We start from the raw sequence: 22,578 nt of genomic DNA, 5'->3' as shown, positions 1-22,578 counted from the left end.
GATTTTTTCCCTGTCATCGCTGGTGCACCGTCTGTAGACACTGAAACTAAAGAATTCCACGACAATCCTATATTTTCAATACTTTCTTCAACACTACTTAAAATATCACCTCTGGTTGTAGTGTTCTTCATGGCTACTACATCAAGGAGCGCCTCCCTCACCTGAAGATCTCTGTTAACACCTCTAATAAATATGGTAAGCTGCGCTGTTCCTGTGATATCAACACTTTCGTCCAGAGATAGAGAATACGCCATAAAATCTTTAAGGATATTTGCGAGCTGGCTTTGGACGTCGTCTGCCATGTCCTGTATGCGACGCATAATGGTCATGTTAGATAATGGCACAATCCGAAACTGTTCAACTTGAGATGGACACAAATGTTCCACGGCAACTACCAAATATTCTTTTATTAAATCGCCATTGGTGATGGGGAGCAGGGATTTTGCTAAAAGCAATGCAATTTTGTAACTCACTCTGAGAGCTGCCTCAGTTGATTTTTCTTCGTCGTCCAGATCTTCTTCGGATAGCTTCCTTTTAAGTTTAATAACTTCCTGTGCACGATCTGGTCCATTACATTTTCCACTTCCGTAGTCTTTCGCGTGGTACGACATATAATGTCGCTGCAAATTAAATTTCCTAAAAGAATTCAGCGTTTTGTGACATACTAAACATTTTGCAACACCATCTTTTTCTGTAAACAGATACAATTCCTCCCAATGGGGGTTGAACTGCGAAAGCATGGTTGGGGTTACACAACGGCGACTTGACATGATTCTTAACCAGCGAAGTGACTGTTAGAGCTGATCGCAGTACTTTAAACGTTACTCAGTCGGCGCGAATTCAATAGGCACGCTGCGGCCCTATCCAAACGTGCGCGCGCATTTCCCCTCCCTCCCCACTCTGCGACCTTGCACCTGCTCGCGAGCACGTGCCTGAGCAGACGCGAGTACTCGCGCTCAAAACCGGCCAGTTGTTAAGCCCTGGCTTAACACAACTCATAGCTTCTTCAGTATGGTACCTGGAGACTTTTGGAAGTGGTGTGTGTGTGTGTGTGTGTGTGTGTGTGTGTGTGTTAGTTCTAAACTGCATTTTTTTAAAAATTTCAAATAATGTTTTCTGTTTCATAAGCACACAATGGAGTTTTCATTGACTTTAATTTTTGTTGTTATTGCAGGAATTAGTGGTACACATGCTGTGGTTTCTGCAAATCTTATCACTGGAGATAGTGTGAATCATGGTGTGCACTACTTCTTGGTACCAATTAGGGATCCTATGACTCTTATGTCATACTCGGGAATTATTGTTGGTAATGTGGGTGAGAAGACTGGGCAAAATGGAGTTGACACTGGTTTTCTGATGTTCAACAAATACCGTATACCACAAGAAAATTTGCTTAATAGCCTTGCGGATGTGTCACCTTCTGGCAGGTATACAAGGACAGCAAATGCCATGACCTTTGATGGTAATTGTTATTCAAATACAGTTTACTGTGTTAAATATTTGTATAGCATGTAACTGTCACTGTTGTAAGATGCGAACAGCCTAAAAATGATTTCTTTGTGAAATGAAAAATTAAATACCAAAAGCATCATTTTATTAAAAATAATAAATATTTGTCCAATGACAAATAGGGATAAAAAAAATAATTTGAAGATCTCAATACTGCAGATTCCCATGAGACAATATAGCAGCTATCTTGCTGTGTGTGTGTGTGTGTGTGTGTGTGTGTGTGTGTATGCGGTTTTTTTTTAAAAATAAGTCTTTGGTTTCATGCTGTGTTATTGACATGCAGTTTCTGTTGCTAGCACTTTTTAAATGTTGAAACTTAGTAAATGCTAATAACAAACAAAGCTGAGGAGAATTGTAAGGACGTCTGAACATTGTTCACCTGAAAAATGTTTATTAATTGAATAGACACACTAGACAACTGAAGGGTTTTTAATCCTTTAAAGTAATCAGCTCATCCTCCGGATCTCTCTGGATCATTGATGAAACTGATATGCACACTGTTGCATATATACATAATAGCAGCTGTAATCCACAGTGTCATGGTTTGTTGTGTACAGAGAGAGGTCAATAAGGAGTGGAAAGCAGCTAACCCCTTCCATCTTCTATATTCACATTCTTGTAAAGATAGATGTTGCTCGTGCATATTATGTGGTCTATGATCTGTGAGGACAGAGCTTGGGACAGAAGTGGCATAGGACAGATAAGAATATCCTGTGTGGGTTGACTGTGCAGCAAAATGCTATTTTGACCAGTGTGGAGACGATATTCAGGGTGCTTCTTTCTTGTGAATGTGTAGATATGTGACGGGTGTTGACTGTATATGGGGTAAAGCAAAAGAGACCTGTTATTGGAGAAGGTGCAGAGAGTAATTTTAGTCTACATAGGGTTCTGTAAGATCTTCAGTGTACTGAAAGAAAGACTAAATGTTACTGCATGTGTATTGTCCATGAGTGGCCAGACTGAGGGGGAGGGACATTCTGATGGTGAATGAGTTACAGAGTGTGTAGCATCTACAATTCTATTACAAATAACCAGGTACCCAGTAATCACAACAGCAGTGACACAACCCCACTCCTAATCAGCAAGTGGAGCTTCATAGAGGGCAAACATTCTTTTGGGATCACTACATGGAGCATGAAGACATACCATCTCTCAAGTAGACTAAGAACAGATTTTCTTGATTACAACATAATGAACACTTCAGAGTTCTTTTGTCAGTTACGAGAAGAGAGAACAATTGGTAAGTAACTGCAGAGTTCTTGACTGCGTTGCAAGAAGAAATAACACTTGGTGAGTAACTCTTTTGAAATGCAGGAGTCCTGGTTAGTGTCTGGTTCAGTGTGGGACAACTAACATAGGAAGGCGTAAACCCCAGAGCATACACTGAGTGAAGACTATTTTTAAAGGATGAGCATGGGCTCCAACTAATGGGGTTCTGGACTTGACCAGCCCAGTGCCCAGAGTAGATGCTGACAGAATGCCTGTGTTCTGAAGGATTGACTGCTGGGTGGGACAAATGTAATTCTCAGAGCATAAGTGAATGCCGCCTGCTAGACATTTGGTGGTGGTTTGATAGACAGGCAAAAGGATTTCTGCTTGGAATACATGATTTGATTGCAGTGCCATCGTTGTTGAAGTGTACTGTGTTGGCATTTTGGTGCTTGTCTGGAAAGTTTACATACTTGTGGTGCATACACCAGCTGGTACTGGCCTGCCAGCTTGTAAGCTGGATGACAGAGCCTGGAGACCTGCCAGTCACCAGTGTATGTCTGGTTGCAGAAGTAGTCAGTGAATAGTCATAGAGTGAACAGAGAATTTTTTTTTACATAGCCATCAGTGAGGTGGATGTTGAGACTAAGCACACTTGCTTACTAAGTTCAGGAGGACCATGTGATATGAATGGGAGCAATAATGAGATTATTGGAAAATGAGAATAAGGATGGCCCCACCATTGGTCCACTTAATAAAGAAATCGTCAATGAATTTGAACTGGATGAGGAATTTAGGAGTCTAGGTAATTGGAAATTTTTTATGTAGATGGCCCATGAGCCATTTGGTGTAAAACAATCACACTTATGTTTTCATGCCAGATTTATTTGTAAGCAATGCCTTGAAAGTAGAACATTGATGATTGTTTATTTAAATCCCCTCTTACCTTGTCATAGGTGAGGTAATGTCTCAGTAGCATTAACTTTTTTTAATATTTGTGCAACAAATCAATAATTATCATAACTGTTTCAAAAATGTAAGATCTCAGCTCTGTTTTTGCTCCATGTATGCTTCTACCAAGTATGGCTTCTAACAAACAATCTATCTCTGACTTATTACAAAACTGAGAAAAAGGTAGAAGCTATTGTTTCTTAGTGTAACTATGATGAATATTTAACTGTTATGTTGTTGAGATGGCATAAGAAGATCCCCAACAGCTTGCAACACTGTTGCAAGCTTTCAATTTCAAAGTGTAGGCAAAGATGTAGGCAAAAACAATAGCCATCTAAACAGCTGTGACAACACTAAGGTGGTGTCATAGAGATGTTAACAAAACTGCATTATATTATTGGTCGAAGTAGGCACATGAAGCTACCATTCTGAATTCATTGCAACTGTCAGGGATAAACTTACGCTGACTCAACTATATAGAAGTTATTTAGCTTGATTCATAATATTATGTTTTAAAATCCTCATCCTTCTAGTCAATGTTTGTACTTACAGATGTCCAAACTCAACTGGCACTTCACTATTTGGTGACTTCTGCTAATTTATCGGCTGCATTGCTGGCAAAGGCTGTAACCATTGCAGTTCGTTACTCAGCTGTTCGGAAACAGTTTGGTCCAACACCAAACCAAGAACTTCCTGTTATTGAATATCAGCTTCAAGTAAGGCTTTTAAATATCAAGTAATTATAAACACTGTGATAAGTGTAGTTTCACCCTGAGTAATAATAACTTTGTGGTCTAGAGCACTTACTTTTATGTCTGTAGTTTTTGTTGTCCAGTCAGCATAGCACGGACAATTTCCCAGCATAATACTTGTAAGATTGAGCTTTGTATAAAGAAAACTTCACAGCAGTAAGATTTTTGTCTTTTTGTTCATAGGTATTAATGTGAAGGACAAGCTCAGGGATTTAGCACTTTCAGGCTTTAAACTGATAAAGAGAAGCAGCTGTTAAAAGTTTCCATAATAATTAACTATCCTTAAACTGTCAGGCACTATTTTTCACATTTAGGAGAAATTTAATATTAGAAAATGAACAGGAAAGCTACTGCTATGAAAGAAGCTACTGCTGCTATATGTCTCCTACAGTCAATCTAACATCTACACAACTGTACTTGTACGGCAGACATTTACATGCATGCATCCTATTCATAGTGAGTGTTGTTACTTGTCATCTGACTATCAGGCATCTTAAATCCTTGGATCTAGATAGCTAGATAATTTTTTGGGTTAGCTAACAAGGTATACTTTTAATTTTCTTTTGAATTCATAAGGGTTCCCAGTTCCTCATGTATGTTCAATGAGAGCTTGCTGAAAACCTTTATACATGATTATACAACCACACTGTGACTAAATCAAGGAGACAGTCCACATGGAACCAGTTTTTGTGTAAACTAACATTACACATCCTTAAAGAGTATATGCACTGTGAAATGAGAGTAATAACCCATAGATCTTTGAAAATTCCTCTTCTTTAAAGCCTTACTGCCTACATTTACTGAATAAATACTTTCTTTGCTTCTGGTGCATCGCTCCAAGAGATAATTCCATTATAGAATAGGGAGTGCAAGTGTGCAAAAGAAGCTAGCATTGTGGTTTTCATATCAGTACACTTCTAAATACAAAACATGCCAGTGAACTTCCAGATTTGCACTTGATCTCTGTGCTGACTTAGTTTTAGCTTGTTGTTCAACATTAAGGAATTTTGCATATAGTATTTCATTTAGTGCATGACTATTAATGTCAGTTTGTTTAACCAGTGGGTATTTTTTTGGTTTAAATGGTAATATGGATCTTTGAGACATTAAGTCTTTAATAATTTGCTGTGAACTGGATATAGATTGGTTCAAATATTGTCCAGGCTACGTCTGTGTGGATGAATTTTTAGTATGCTGGTCATCAAAAAAGCATTTTGGATGCATGGTACTCCATAGCTTCCGCATCTGGCATTTATGCTCACTTGAAGTGTTTAGTGCACATAGTTCTGTGAAAGTCTAGCATATGCCAGTGTTGTCACTTTTCTCGCAGGAAACAATTGCATGTGACTTCCCTCATGCTCGTTCTTTACACATCATTTTATGGACTTATTTTTCATCAAGTGCTTCACTTACCTTGTGAAAAAAGAAAACTTCTGATTTTCATTTTGCATGATTTTTAATTCCATATCATTTCTCGATCTGTTTTGACAAGTGTGCAGTTAAAAAATCTGATTTTATTTTCACTTATGGTAGTATGAAATCTTAGCTTCTTAATAAAACATTTACCTTTTCATAACTAGTAACAGTCAGGACGCTATTTGTGAACCATGTTCACTTGATTTACAAATCTTGTACTGAAGAAGTGTGATGGTGTGCAGTTTACCGCTTCCTATATTTTAGACAATACGTTACTGTAAGTGAAAGACAAGGGTGGTTTGATAAGTCAGGTTAAATTCCATGACAAAAGGGAACATTTTAGTTGTGTCTTCTGGTTGGTAAGGTTGATTATTCTAAGGATCATATAAAGAATTTCAACAGCATACAGTTCATTGTTGACAGCTGTCTGCATTGGTCATTGTGTCAACTGCGATTGAAAATGGAGAAAATAAAGTTTTGTGCTGTTATTAGACATTTTTATTTGAAGTATTGGACTGCTGCACAAATCAAAGCAGTATTGGATGAAGTTCTTGCAGACTGCAGCATCAGAGAGGACCATTTACTTCTGGATTAATGAATTTGAATGTGGCTGGACAAGCACCATAAAAATGGAGCGCGCTCCTGCCATCCAATTCATGCCACTTTAAAGGAAACAATTTAGAAGGTCCATGATATGGTAATGCAAGGCTGCCGAATGAAAATTTGTGAGATTGCTGAGACTGCAGGCATCTTAACTGAGTGAGTGCATAATATCCTGCATGGAGAATTGGCTGTGAAAAGGCTGTGTGTGAGATAGGTGCCGTGATTGCTCATAGTTGACCAAAAGTGCATCTGGCACAGCATTTCAACACAACATCTGGCAGTGTTCAACCAAACTCCGCAAGACTTTTTGTCCTGATTTGTGACTGGTGATGAAACCTGGATCCATCATTACACACCAAAGTCAAAACAGCAGTGAAAACAATAGACAAAGGCTGGTGAAAGTGCACTGAAGAAGGCAAAGACCATTTTGTCAGCTGGCAAGGTGATGGTCACTGTTTTTCGGTATTCCAAAGGAATTACTTGGAAAAGGCAAGATCATACTTGGACTGTATTATGCTTCATTGTTGGCTGGCTGAAAAGAGACCAAGATTAGTATGCAAAAAACTGCTCTTTCACCAGGATAATGCACCATCCTACACATCAGTGATAACAGAGGCAAAAGTACATGAATTGGGCTTTGCATTGGTTCCTCAACCACTCTTTCATCAGACTACCCTAAGTGACTTCCTTCTGTTCTCTAACTTGAAACTTTGGCTTGCTGGGAAGAAATTTTCATCAAATGAGAAACTGATAGTTTCAGTCAATAAGTATTTTGCAGAGTTTGACAAAACCAATTTTTTCCAATGGGAAGAAAAAGCTGGATGATCATTGGACCAAGTGTACATCCCTCAAAGCAGGCTATGTCAAGAAATAAGGTGAAGTGTTTATGAAACAAACATTTTTTCCTGCTTATTTGTCAGACTTATCAAACAACCTGCATACAGCTAAAATTACAGTAGAATTTAGTGACACTGTCATCTGTCTTCCTTCACAAGTAAATGCAAGTTATTAAATGGTGCCAATGTCGCATTCGCAAGCTGACAAAATTCACTTGGGATCAGCATAGTCTCTGACACTGCAGGAAAGAAAAATAAGTTACTAGTGATTAGGTCCTTGCATCAGACCCTCATGTGGCTTCAACAGTCCAAGTTTGGAAAACTCCAAATATATACAAATTTTTCACTTAGCAATGACCAATTACAATGAAGAATCATCTGTTCTGGTCTTATAGGAGGCCACACATTATATAACGAAAGCAATTAATTCTTATCCATTTCTTATCGTGTTGCAAAAATAGATACACCCAAGTTCTTCCTCCTTTCCCTTTTCAAATGGATCATCCCTTGTCACTAACTGTGAAGTCATAAAATTTCTCTTCTGTGTGAAGTAGATAAGACACTAGTTCCTTTTTCTAACTTTGCATCTAACACGAGTTTACTTCCCATTTTCCATTAAATTAATTTTGAAGCAGAAACTTCAGCCTTACTAAATGCTTGCAAAATCATTTCTGGCACATTAAATATTGTTGAAATCTTCAGTGTACATAAAGTTTTATTTTTGACTGCATGAATCACTTTGGTCATATCGGTTTCCTTCCCTGTCTTTACCTTCCCCCGCAGGATATATTTTAGCTTTTTGTTCAGCATTATAGAACAAAAAAGGCACAGGTTCATCATATTGGCAAAATGGTCCAAAATGTGGCTATAGCCCAAATTTGGACCATACATAACAAACTGAACTTAGACCAATGTAATTTTTAGGTTAATTACAAAATGATGAAAAATAATAGTTAGATTACCCTAATCATAAAACCAAACTAGACAGAGCACTATTTGTAAACACAGAAACTGCATGGAAAAAAAATGCATGCACACCTGCTAAAGTTTATAAATAGTTAAAATTGAGTTTATGTTTCTATAATTGCATGCAGTACTGAGCTGACATGGCGGTTTTTACAGGAGAATTGATGTGGTCTGTGAGACATTTAACTATTTGCAAATGTTCTTTGTTGTCTAAAGCACCATCTGCTAACAAGCAGGAATATACAAGTACAGCATAACTAAATTGATATGAGTATAGTTCCATCAGGAATATAGTAGGAATATACCAGAAGCAACACCAGCCTGCACACAACAGAGCTGTAATGACAGCCACAACATAAGAGTTGTCAGCCTGCCAGGCCGGGCGGTCTCTGACCAGCATCGTGTAATTCGACCACAGGCAGCCTGGTCCAGACATTCGTACTTGAAAAAATGATGCCCAATCTTGGCACGCTTGAGTGTGAGCAAGCAGAATTCCTAATTTGCAAAGAGCAAGCAAAATACTTAATCTGCAGATCTCTGTTGCTTATAAAATGACACTTTCCAAAATGCAGTTTTAAGCTGTGTACAAATTATTTATCACTCAGCTTGTGTTCAGTTCATCACCAGAAATGTGACTGAGAATATAAGAAACTTAGCGTTTTATAATCACAGTTGTAATGTCACATAATAAAAAGCATTACAAAAAGTTAACACATGAGCAATTGGCACTAATCTTATCCAGGTTGTTATCATGCATACTGTCTAGCAGCTGTCAGCACTACTTCTGTCATGGGGCAAAAAACTGGAATTACATACACCGGGAAAAAAAGGACTGTTATGTAATGAGTTGCCTGACATGCATTAATAATGTGCAAGGGGAAAAATATTTACATCTACATCTATACTCCACCAGCCACCTTACATATTTTGTGTGTCACTGTCACTTCCCCTCTTTCCTGTTCTGGGCACAAACTATGCGTGGAAAGCACAATTGTTGGTAAGCCACCATGTGATTTCAGATCTTTTTGATTTGACCTTAACATTCTTTTTTCTAGATATACATAGAAGGGAGAAATATATTGGTTGACTTTTAGGAACATATGTTCTGAAAATTTTAGAAGCAAACCTCACCATGATGCACAATGCCTCCGTCCTAGCATCTGCAACTGAAATTGCATAAGCCTCTCTGTGATGGTTTTGCATTTAGTAAATGAGCCTGTGATGCAACTTACTTCTCTTCTTTGTATCTTCTCTATTTCCTCTGTCATTCCTATGTGGTAAGGATTTCACACCGAGGAACAGTAGTCAAACATCTGGTGGAAAAAGGTTTTGTAAGCTACACTTATCGTAGGTGGACTACACCCACTCAGGATTCTTCCAATGAATCTCAGTTGGCATCTGCCTTTAATATGGCTAGTTTTGTGTGGTTGTTCCACTTTCAATTTCTCCTTAGCACATTGACGGGTATTTAATGGCTATGACAGCTTCCAGTAATCTTTCAACAATTGTGTGATGAGACAATAACAGGTCTTTCATCCTGTTTATGTGATGTACGTACATTTATTTATATTATATATAAAAACAAAGATGAGGTGACTTACCGAACGGAAGCGCTGGCAGGTCGATAGACACACAAACATACACACAAAATTCAAGCTTTCGCAACAAACTGTTGCCTCATCAGGAAAGAGGGAAGGAGAGGGAAAGACGAAAGGAAGTGGGTTTTAAGGGAGAGGGTAAGGAGTCATTCCAATCCCGGGAGCGGAAAGACTTGTCTGCTTGTGTCTGTACGTGTGGATGGATATGTGTGTGTGTGTGTGTGTGTGTGTGTGTGTGTGTGTGCGCGAGTGTATACCTGTCCTTTTTTCCCCCTAAGGTAAGTCTTTCCGCTCCCGGGATTGGAATGACTCCTTACCCTCTCCCTTAAAACCCACTTCCTTTCGTCTTTCCCTCTCCTTCCCTCTTTCCTGATGAAGCAACAGTTTGTTGCGAAAGCTTGAATTTTGTGTGTATGTTTGTGTTTGTTTGTGTGTCTATCGACCTGCCAGTGCTTTCGTTTGGTAAGTCACCTCATCTTTGTTTTTATATATAATTTTTCCCACGTGGAATGTTTCCCTCTATTATATTGATATCATTTATTTATATTAATTGTCAACTGCTAATCCCTGCACTGAGGATTTATTCTATACTGGTCTTCCTGCATTTCACTTCTCTTTATACAACAGTGTCATCTTGGAACAGTGTCATACGGTTTCTCACATTATTCACTGGGTCATTTACATATGTTCTGAACAGAAATTGCCTTATAACATTCACTTGTCAACACCCGAAGTTTCTTTGATGACAAAAAATTTCTGTCCATGAAGAATTGAGATTCTGTGATCTGTTTTCTAGAAACTCTACAATCCAATGGTAAGCCTGGTCTCATATTCCCAACGGTGCTATTTTGTTCACTAGGCAACAGTGTGGTACAGTATCAGATACTGTCCAGAAGTCAAGAAACACACTATCAACCTAGGTGCTGGAGTGTACTACCTTCTGGGTGTCATGGATGAACAAAGCGAGCTGGGCTCTTCAGTTCGCACTGATTCCTGCAGAGGAGAATTTTGGTCTGCAGGAAGGTCATAATATGAAAGCATAAAACATGTTATAAACTCTACTACAACAGACTGACATCAGCTATTTTGGCCTATAGTTGCTCTATTGAGCAATTTTAGTTGATTTTCAATTCTGTGATTACTTGTATCAGTATCTGCAATTTTGTTGTTCATGTGATGATTTCAAAGAAGAAACTCAGTACCATTTTCCCCAGTGAAACAGTTTTGGAAAAAAGAATTTAGTATTTTGCCCTTCTCTCTGTCATCCTTCATATCAGTTCTATTATGGGCACTGAGTGTTCAGACAGATAGCTTTGGTACATTTACTGGTTTAGCTGACATGTCTCCTATACACTAGATCAATGATTTAACATGGATATTATGAGTAGAGACTGGATTGTATGCATTAGCATGTTGCATATGCATTTGCAGATTTGGCTCCTTCCCACCGGTTACTGCATATTTTAACTAAAAACTAGTGATGATGCATATTTTTGCTCTATGTTTATAATATTTTAAAAGTTTAGATGGGCGGTCTCTAGCTTGATCTAGTTTTGATGTCTCACAGATTGACCATGACCTAGAACTGTGTGCAATCGCTAACTGAGAGGCCACTGCCTAGCAAAATCATTACAGAAAAGGAACATGGACAGGCAGACAGAGCCATTGCTCCTGCGCCCGCACCCCTGGTTAATCCCCTCTGCTGTCATACTGTACGCATTGGCAACGATTAAATTAAGCTGTGCAAGCTTTTAGTTGCACATCCGTTATTTCAGTTTAGTTTTCTATTTACTTGTACACAGTTGAATGTGTCTACAATGTATAGTGTGTAATGTGTTGTGTGCCATGCCACCCAAAAAAAGAAACATCATTTCGTGGATAGCTGACCATCCTGAAACATTTACATATGACGGAATTGTTTGTATTGTCGAGTTTACGAGAAAAACATTTCGTGCAAAAAAAAGTTTCAAACTGACCAGCATGTCAAGACAAGTCTTCATATAACAGGAATGCAGAAGAAAGGACCACGACAACAACTTCTGACAACAGCAAGCTGCAGTAGCAGGGATTTCCCAAAGATAACCAAAAAAGTTGGTTTAACATGGATCTGTGTGAAGCATTCATTGCAAGCAATACTCCTCTTCACAAACTTACAAACCCAGTCCTCAAAGGCTTCCTGCACAAATATTGCTTAAATCAAAATATACCAGATGAATCAGCACTGCATAAAAATTACATACCAACAATTTACATAAATGTTCTGGAAGAAATACACAATAACTAAAGGGCCAGCATTATCTGGATTTCAGTTTACAAAAACGTGTACAAAACGTTACATTGGAAATTTAATTGTTGGTGCTTTAAAAGAAGAGCCTTCTTCTTCCTATTAGCAGCCTGCAAAGAACATGAAAAAGTAAATCATTCTACGATTGCCAGTTTTATGACTGAGGGTATTAGAAAAATATTTCCAGAATCGTCTCCAGATGAAATGGTGTTTCTTTATTTCAGTTGCTGCTCCCTATATGTTCAAAGCAGGAAAAGCCCTAAAAATATTTTATCCCAATTTGATTCTTGTGACATGCTTTGCTCACAGAGTATGTTGCTTTGCTGAAAAAGTATGTTCCACATTTGTGAATGTAAATAAACTGATTTCATCCACAAAGAAAGTGTTCTTAAAGGCTCCTGCACACATCAAGAGCTACAAAGAAAAACTACCAATTGTGCCTTTACCTCCTGAACCAGGGGTAACTGGTTGAGGTATGTGAGTCGAAGCTCTGTTGTTTTACAGTGAACATTTCGAAGCCATTAGAGGGGTAATAAATGACTTCGATAGTGTAGAGGCTTTGGCAGTTTGTCACTGCAAGGAAGCTTTTATTGATTCCGGTATTAAAAAAGACATTGCTGTGATTAGCACTCATTTTCCCCATATACTTGCAAGTATTAAAAGGCTTGAAAGTCAAGGTTTGGCATTGAATGAATCTATTCAGTTAGTGAATAAAATTATTCTAGTGAACTCCTCATTGCCGGAGGTATTCCCAAGAAAAATTAAAGAAAAGTTTGAAAACATTTTAAAAAATAACCCCTGAACCCTTGTGTCAAATTGATAGCTTTATTAATGGGACAGGTGAACTTTTACCAGAAACAATAAGTGCCAACATAGCACCCAAATCCAAATACTGCCCAGTTACCTCAGTTGATGTAGAATGGTACGTTTTTGCTTATAAAAATGTTTTGAGTGATTGAAGACACAATCTTACTACTGAAAATTTGAAACAACTCTTGGTCATTTATGTTTAAAATAGTAGAAAAATATAGAATAAATTGTAAACTATGTTTTGGTCCAGTAGTATTAATTAAAAGTTAATGCTGTTCAAAAAAATTCATGATTGTATGTTGTTTTTTAAATATGATGATATGGAGTTTTTGAGTATGCCCCTCTGTGTGCGATATATCTCGAAGTTGGTCCTGTACATAATGACTGTTTCACTGCAACCCACTCACATCACATCCACTTGTTACCGACAACAATAGCAAGAAAGGCACAATTCTTGAAGCACAGTATGTCTCCCCATTTTGCAAACTTTTAGAAAATAGTCCCAGAAAGGCCCCCTTCCTAACCTCTACCAGAAAGTATTCAGGAAATGACATCAGGATTCTAAATGTACCGATTTTTCATGTGGTGCGGGACTGTTCCTCATAATTGACATGCACAGGTTTGACTTTGAGATATAATGCACGCTATAACTACCATGTTGTTTTATCATTTGATCTTGAATATTTCGATGCTTCTCATGCATTTTTTAAGTATTTTTCCATGCATACTTGTGTGCATATTTTAAGGTTTTTATTATGCATGCCTCTAGTTATGAGACAATAAAATTCTGATTTGATCCATCAGCTCAATAGATACAATAGTACTCCTGAATTTGTTTGTTGTTTCACACATTGCTCACTTTACGTTAGTTGTGGCTTAGCTCAATTTCTGTTTGTTTATGTGGTTTCTTTTGTGTCCTTGTCGATACTGTAGAGTCTTGTACCAGGGGAAGCAAGGGAGAGGACGTTGTTTGGTGGCTAGCGTACTCTTTCTGCAACACAACTGCACACACGAATTAACAAGGTTCTTTATTCACAAGAACAGGAAGCTACTTATCTTTAAGCAAGCCAATGTGTTTTGGTAGAAGCTGTTCCGTAATAGTCTGTATTAGCCTCACTGCTGGTGAAGTGTAAATCCCGCTATAAACACTACACTCCCGTAGCTGGTGACGTGAACTGATAGACACCAACTAGAATAGTGACTGAGCTAGTAACTGAGCTGACTGCGACTGACTCTGTGACTGACCCCTCCAGTCAGCAGCAGTGATCTAAATACTTGCAATCGAGAGGGCGGAGGCAGCGCGTTTCTTACGAGTCTGTCTTTGCCCTCTCTCCTAATAGGCGTGCTTGATCCAGCACCTACTATCAATCTTCTCATAACCTCTTTGCTGACCAGATTGCTGGGACAGCTTATGCCAGCACATAAACCCCCCCCCCCCTCTTTCCCAGTGCCCACGGTTGAGATAAATCCTGAAAAGAAGAAAATTTGCAGCGCTCAGCGATACTTGCAGGCCATTGGCGGTGGCACATGCTGCAGTGGTTGCAGGAAGTGTAGTAGTGTCTGATGGCAGTGGCTAAGCAGAAGTTCCGCCAGTGATGGTCCATCTTGTGGGTGGGAGCAATAGGAGGCAAGAAAGAGTTGCAACACCTGTTCCCATATGTGGGTGGTATGAAGTGTGGCCATCTGTTGCTTAAAAGTGCGTACGAAGCATTCTGCTTCTCCATTGGACTGCGGGTGAAATGGAGCACTTGCTAGATGACGAATGCTATTTCATTCACAAAACTGTTCAAAATCATGTGAAGTGAACTGTGGTTCATTGTCCTAGACAGGTACTTCGGGGAAAGCTTCTGTGCAAAATGTGGAAGACAACAATTGAATGGTGTTACATGATGCGGTAGAAGCCATGGGCACTGCAAATGGAAACTTGCTAAAAGAGTCTACCACCATGAGCCAACGAGTGTTCCAGAATGGTCCTGCAAAGCCAATGTGCATTTGTTGCCATGGTGATTGAGTCTTATGCCAAGCTTCAAATGTCTGTGGCAGAGCAGATTGGTTTTCTGTGCATGCACGACACTGTGACATTATCTGTTGAATGTGGACATCCGTGCCCTGCCAAGCACAGTGCTGACACGCTAACTGTTTAGTGTGAACAATTCCCCAATGTCCTTCGTGTGGTGGAGCAATCGCAATGCATCCTTTTGTAACACTTTGGGAATAAGAACACATGATTGTCCACTGTCATTTTGAACTAGAATCACACCCTGTTGAACTGAAAGGTTGGGCCAACATGCAAAATATCGGCACACAACTGAGTTCTGGATACTGTTCAATGAATAAGGCCTACAAGACGTGCAAATGTAATGAGATATGGGTCTGTTTCCATGGACTGTGCAATTTTTTGCTAGTGCAAGGGAAATGATTCCAGCAATTCAGAGTCCTGCACATCGATTTGGCAACAAGATGCAGCAGACACATCAAAATCAAAGCCTGAGCCAATCAGAAGGTGATATAGGGCGTCTGCATTGCTGTGCTTTGCTGTAGATCTGTACACAATTTCATACTGATACTGCAAAAGTAACAAAGCCCAACATTGCCGTTTTTGAGCAGTGCATGTAGGAACCGGATTAGACAGATGAAACAAGGACTGCAAACGCTTGTAATATATCATTAATAGAACATGCAACCATACGAATAGTGATGGAATTTTGTCACACCATACACAATAGCGATTTGTGAATAATTGCACAGAGTTTGAGTGAGCAACTTTGACACAAAAGCAATAGGTCTGTCATGTCCACCAATTCTGTGTGAAAGCACAGTGCCGATTCCGTAGAAAGAAGTGTCAACTTGCAAAACTACTGGCTTGGCAGGGTCAAAATGTACTAAACATCTGTCACTTAGCAAAGCATTTTTGAATTTCTGAAACGCGTCTTGACAATCTATAGTCCCCACAAAAGGCACATTTTTGCAACACAAGCGATGCAGTGGAGCCGTGATCTGAGTGGTATTCAGTATTAACCGAATGTAGTATGTCATCTTGCCTAGTTCTGACTTCAGTTCAGATGCATTGTGAGAAACAGGTAGGTCATGTATTGCAAGCAAATGATATTGGCAAGGGTGCACAACCTGACTGTTTATCATATGACTTAAGTTCTGTAGTTCAGTTTGAAAAAAGTCACACTTTTTGAGATGACACTTGAGTTCTGCTTCTGACAACACTTGAAAAAAAAAATACACAAATTGGCAGTGTGTTCTTCTGGTTTACAACCTGAAACAACAATATTGTCAAAGTAGTTTGAACAAAATGACCCTTTTGCAGTCAGCTGTTTCAAGTAATGTTGAAAAATGGCGGGTGTGAAAGCACTGCCGAAGGCCAAATGTAAATACTTGAACAGTCCTATGTGCATATTTACAACAGACCCTTTCTGTAATTCTTCATCCAATGGAATCTACAAGTAGGCACCACGCAAATGTATCTTAGAAAAGTAATGTCCTGCACCAAGCCTGTCCACGAGTTCCTCAGGGTGAGGTAACAGACAAGTGTCAACTACTGTCTGTGGGTTGACTGTAGACTTGAAGTCAACACAGATGCGAATGTGACCATTATCTTGCAATTCTTTCATTTCAGTGGTTATTTTATCTCTTAAAACAATTGGATCGGGGGAGGGGGGGGGGGGGGGGGGGCTGGAGAAACTTAGGCTGTGCATCGTCTTTCAATGAAACATGCACTACAAAGTTATTAGCTTCTCCCATTCCTTCTAAAAATGGCTCAGGAAATTCGTTAAGCAAGCTAGCGACACTGTCTTTTGGTGCAAAAGCTGATATGGAAAGCACGTTTTCGTGGATGCTAAGTCAAACAGATCAAAGGCATATAAACCAAAAATGTTCTCACTGTCTTGTGATTTCAACACAGTAAAATTCACTGTCCTGGTGTGAGATTTGTAAGTGGTAGGTAAACTACACTGTCTAAGCACTGGAATTTCCTGTCAGTTGTAAGCAGTGAGGTGCTTGCTAGATTTAGAAAGGCATGTTGAGCCTAACTGTTCATATGTGGCATGATTAAGCAAAGTTACTGAGGCACCTGTGCCTAACTGAAAGTTTACACGATGACCAGCAATGCATAATGAGACAAATAATTTGTTAGAAGATTGTTGCACAGCACTAGGGCGAGATGAAGGCACAATCTTAATCTTACTTTTGTCGGAACCTGTCATAGGTTTTGAAAACACAACGTGCACTGCCTGTGCACAAGCTGTTTTTTCTGGGAGCGGGCAAAATTGGCGTTTTTGTGTCGTTGCAGACAAGTTGCTTGGATATGGCCTTTTTTTCCATATGTGTAATACATTGTGTTATGTGATGGGCAATCCCATCTTTTATGGCTAGCAAAAGATCTAGGGCAAGACTTCACTAAATTCACAGGCTTGTTTACATGTCTATGTGGTTGTTCGCACAGCTGTGTACATGCTCATTGTTGTGGCTGCTTGGGGTGGTCACAAGCAAGGGGTGACTCGACCTGACAAATCTGGGCCTGAACAAACTTATTGGCTGCTATGGCACCCGAATCATATTGCTCAAAGACTTGCAATACTTGAGAAGTGATGGATCAGTGTACTTTAGGATCTGTTCCCATATTCTACTATCTGGAACACTGAATGTTATTGCATCCCTTATCATTAAATCACTGTAAAAGTTGCCACAAGTACACTTAAATTTACCCGTCCTAGTCATGCCCGTTAATTCCGTGTACCACTGATGGTATGTCTGTTCTGGGTTTTCCTGCAAGCAAAAGAACTGATATCTGGCTGCAGCTACTTGGAATTGCTGGTCATAGTACTTGGTTAATGCAGCGATTACTTGGTCATAGTTGAGTTCGTTGGGAGAGGCCATTTGAAATAGTTTTTGTATCAGCCTGAACACTGGGGACCATGCAATCGAAAGAAATTATTGTAGTTTTACAGTACCTTGAACGTGATGAACTTGACAATGTGCTTGGAACTGAGTCAGGTATTCGAGCCATTCTTATTTTGTGTCATTGAATTGCTGGAATGTTGGTATGCCGGTCGGCAGCACTTGTTGGGCTGCTTTGTTGATCTTTTGCGGTTGTGTGGCCAGTGCAGCTTGTGCAGCCAGATGTTGTTGTACCGTCGTCAGCAAGGTAGAAATTTGTTTGTTCTGAAACTGAAAAATTTGTGATAGATCCATCACATTGGTTGTCTGTGGCTGAGGTAGGGGGTGGAGTAGGATGGGTAGCTGTGGTTTACACAAATACGTTATATCAAAAAATCAAGCAAAGCCTTTGAAAAGAGAAATTTTATTAGTTCTGCAGCTCCACTCCTGGAATGCATACAGGACCACCACAAAAAATTAGCAAAATGATCACTCCAGCAAGCTAAAACACAAGAGAAGCAAGAAAATCATTGGCCAAGTTGATTAACTTCAATCTGCACTAATTATCCTTGTTGCCACTGTTGTGTTGTCAGCCACTGTAGAGTCTTGTACCAGGGTAAGCGAGGGAGAGGATGTTGTTTGGTGGCCGGTATCCTATCACAGCTGCACACATGTATTAACAGGGTTCTTTATTCACAAGAACAGGAAGCTACTTATCTTTAAGCAAGTCCATGTGTTGTGGTACAAGCTCTTCCGTAATAGTCCACATTAACCTCACTGCTGGTGAAGTATAAGTTCCACTATAAACACTACACTCTCATAGCTGGTGACGTGAACTGACAAACGCCAACTAGAATAGTGACTGAGTTGATTGTGACTGGCTCTGTGACTGACTGGAACTGACCCCTCCAGTCAGCGGTGGTGGTCTAAATACTTGCAGTCAAGAGGGTGTAGGCAGCAAATTGCTTGTGAGTCTGTCTTTGGCCTCTCTCTTGTTAGGCAAGCTTGCTCCAGTGCCTACTATCGATCTTCTCTCAACCTCTTTGCTGACTGGTGTGCTGGCTACAGTTTACACCAGCACAGTTTTGGCTATTTTTAAATCTGGGCTGAAGCTCTCTTGCTTTTGGAATTCTTCTTAACTTGGCTGTCAAACTACAGTAGGTCTTTTCCATCCCTCACAACTTTACGTGGCATATATCTGTCCAAGGCACATTGTGCAGTAGTCCTGAACTTGGTCTATTTTCAGCCTCAGAGATGAATGATTTTCACTCCTCAGGTAATCTGAAATCTCTTATTATTGCAGTTACTTATCAGAAATATCTTCCTATCTATTTTTACAATCATCTTGACATCCATAATCAGTGATATTATAATAGCCTTATGACCTCTAATTCTGTACTCTACAATAACTGAGTCAAAATGTTTGGCCAATGCTGTAACCAAGCAATCTAAAATGTTACTCTCATGAGTTAGTTCTATGATTAATGGCTCAATATTTTTTTTATATAAACCATATAAATACTTAACAAAGTGTCCCAAAAACAAGGTAGAAACAATGCCAGCTTCAGTAGAAGACTGATTGTACTGACTTCATGTTTTCTGTTGCTCCACCCTGTACATTCATTCAGCTGGCAGCCTACAACTAAGAGCACTGACCATACCATTGGCATACAAGAATACCACTGAGCTCTGCTGGAAACCAATGAATGTTGAAGATTAAGTGATTCACAGTACAGTGCATAACAGTATTTAATTATAGATAGGTTACTAAATCCTATTGAAATCAGTTATATAATATGCTATATAACATGTGTGAGCACACATTTAATAATACTATACATTTATAATTAGCCTCCCAGACCTCTTAGTGTTATTTGATGGATATGAAGCATGTACAAGGGAACTTGAACTTCAGAGTTTGATGTGGAATATTTTGTGGGTATTTTGGTGTAACAGAGCTGTGGCCTCCAGTGACTTATTACATAGTATTAATGTAAGTATGATTAGTTTAGTTTATTACCCAAGTTACCTTTGTGTGAAAATATCTTCACAACAGTGATAAAACTTGTAATATTCAGTTACTAAAGTATACAACACAAAGCACACAGTATTATAACAAAGCAGATGCTGAAGTATGGTGCTTTGTGTGGCGTTGCTATTGGTACAGTTCAGCATACTGTTACTGTGCCACTTGTCCATTGCTTTCAGGGAACACATACATAATGTGCATGTCGGCAAACTCTTTATCAGTAAACACATCCAAACTATTAGAATTCGCTATTAACATAACACAAGCACTGCCAGAAAAACAGACCTGAGATCAAACTGAGCACTGCTGAATGCAAGCTTGAGGGTGCAGAATAAAGCAGGCAATACTGTTGTCAACAGTAAGTACTGTGAGTTAACAGAACATGTTTGTCACCAAACAAGAAATATAGTGCAATACACATGTAAAGATAAATGTGTAAGAAATCAAACAAAATGCAATTACTTTGTAGTGAGCCACAGGAGAGTAGGAGAGATGAGTTGTTGGATAGCATCAACCATTCCTTCTTTAGCTCATACTGAATAATCATGGGAAGTCATTAATGATGATGATGATAATGATGATGATGTAAGCGTACATGATCATGTATGCATAGAAAAGATGTGAAATGATTTCAAAGAGATAGTTGTCAATGGCAGTTGAGGGATATACACCACATAAATTAATAAGTAATGGTGCTGATCCCCCCTGGTACACAAAACACGTCAGATCGCTGTTGCAGAAGCAATGAAAAAAGCATGCCAAATTTAAAAGAACACAAAATCCCCAAGATTGGCAAAGTTTTGCAGAAGTTTGAAATATAGTGCATACTTTAATGCAAGACGTTTTTAATAATTTCCACAACGAAACTCTGTCTCAGAATCTGGCAGAAAACCCAAAGAGATTCTGGTTATACACAAAGCACACCAGTGGCAAGATGTAGTCAATACCTTCACTGCGCAGTAAGAACAGTGACTTCACTGATTACATTGCCACTAAATCAGAGTTATTAAACACAGTTTTCCGAAACTTCTTCACCAAAGAAGATGAAGTAAATATTCCTGAATTCTAATCAAGAACAACTGCCAGGATGAGAAACATAGAAGTAGATATTCTTGGTGTAGCAAAGCAGCTTAAATCACTTAGTAAAGGCAAGGCCTCCGGTCCAGATTGTATACCAGTCAGGTTCCTTTCAGAGTGTGCTGATACAATAGCTCAGTATTTAGCAATTATGTACAACCGCTCGCTCAGATTAAGACTCATACCTAAAGACTGGAAAACTGCTCAAGTCACGCCAATACCCAAAAAGGGAAGTATGAGTAATGCACCGAATTACAGGCCCATATCACTAATGTCAATTTGCAGTAGGGTTTTGGAACATATATTGTGTTCGAACATTATGAAATAACTCAAAGAGAATGATTCATTGACACATAGTCGGCATGGATTCAGAAAATATTGTTCTTGTGAAACACAACTAGCTCTTTATATACATGAAGTAATGAGTGCTATCAACAAAGGAATCAAAATTGATTCCATGTTTTTTAGATTTCCACAATGCTTTCGGCACCATTCCTCACAATCATCCTCTAATCAAACTTCGTGCCTATGGAATATTGCCTCAGTTGTGCGACTGGATTTGTGATTTCCTGTCAGAGAGGTCACAGTTCATAGTAACAGACAGAAAGTCATTGAGCTAAATAGAATTAATATCTGGCATTCCCCAAGGAAGTGTTATAGGCCCTATATTGTTTCTGATCTATATTAACGACATAGGAGACAATCTGAGTAGCCGTCTTAGATTGTTTGCAGATGATGCTCTCATTTACCATCTTGTTAAGTCATCAAATGTCCAAAATTAATGGCAAAATGATTTAGATGAGATATCTGTATGGTGTAAAAAGTGCCAATTGATCCTGAATAAAGAAAAGTGTGAAGTTATTCACATGAGTACTAAAAGAAATCCGCAAAATTTTGATTATGCCCTAAGTCACACAAATCTGAAGGCTGTAAATTCAACTAAATACTTAGGGATTACAATGACAAATAACTTAAATTGGAATGATCACATAGATAATATTGTGGGTAGAGCAAACCAAAGACTGCAATTCGTTGGCAGAACACTTAGAAGGTGCAACAGGTCTACTAAAGACGCTGCTTACACCACACTTGTCTGATCTATTCTGGAGTATTGCTGTGCGGTGTGGGATCCGCATCAGGTGGGACTGACGGATGACATAAAAAAAGTCCAAAGAAGGGCAGCTCGTTTTGTATTATCACGAAATAGGGGAGATGGTATCACAGACATGATACGTAACTTGGAGTGGCAATCATTAAAAAAAAGGCATTTTTCGTTGCGATGGGATCTTCTCATGAAATTTCACCTCCGATTGTGAAAACATTCTGTTGGCACCCACCTACATAGAGAGAAATGGTCATCATGGTAAAATAAGAGAAATCAGGGCTCGCGCAGAAAAATTTAAGAGCTCGCTTTTCCCGCGCGCTATTAGAGCATGGAATGGTAGAGAGACAGCTTGAAGGTGGCCCATTGAACCCTCTGCCAGGCACTTTATTGTGCATAGCAGAGTAGTCACATAGATGTAGACGATGATAATATATTCTGGGCACATGGCAGAAAGATCTTTAGTACTCACACTAAAATTCTGTTAGACAACTCTGGAAGAAAGTGGCAGAATAATAAAACTTAATAAAAATGCACTAAAACACACAC

General features: G+C 39.1%; 1 protein-coding gene across 3 annotated transcripts in view; it reads left to right on the top strand.

Annotated features, from left to right (window-relative positions):
* LOC124560828 (peroxisomal acyl-coenzyme A oxidase 3-like) overlaps positions 1-22,578 on the top strand; it is an 86,343-nt gene that overhangs the window by 35,693 nt on the left and 28,072 nt on the right. For all 3 annotated transcript variants that reach the window (XM_047130932.1, XM_047130931.1, XM_047130934.1), the window contains 2 exons: positions 1,175-1,462; positions 4,222-4,385. In XM_047130932.1, coding sequence (XP_046986888.1) covers positions 1,175-1,462; positions 4,222-4,385 — 452 coding nt within the window. The remainder of the gene's footprint in view (positions 1-1,174; positions 1,463-4,221; positions 4,386-22,578) is intronic.

Source organism: Schistocerca americana, chromosome 1 (assembly GCF_021461395.2).
Source record: "Schistocerca americana isolate TAMUIC-IGC-003095 chromosome 1, iqSchAmer2.1, whole genome shotgun sequence".
Lineage (NCBI taxonomy): Eukaryota > Metazoa > Arthropoda > Insecta > Orthoptera > Acrididae > Schistocerca > Schistocerca americana.
Note: the sequence above shows the minus strand (reverse complement) of the source record. Positions and strands in the feature narration are given on the sequence as shown.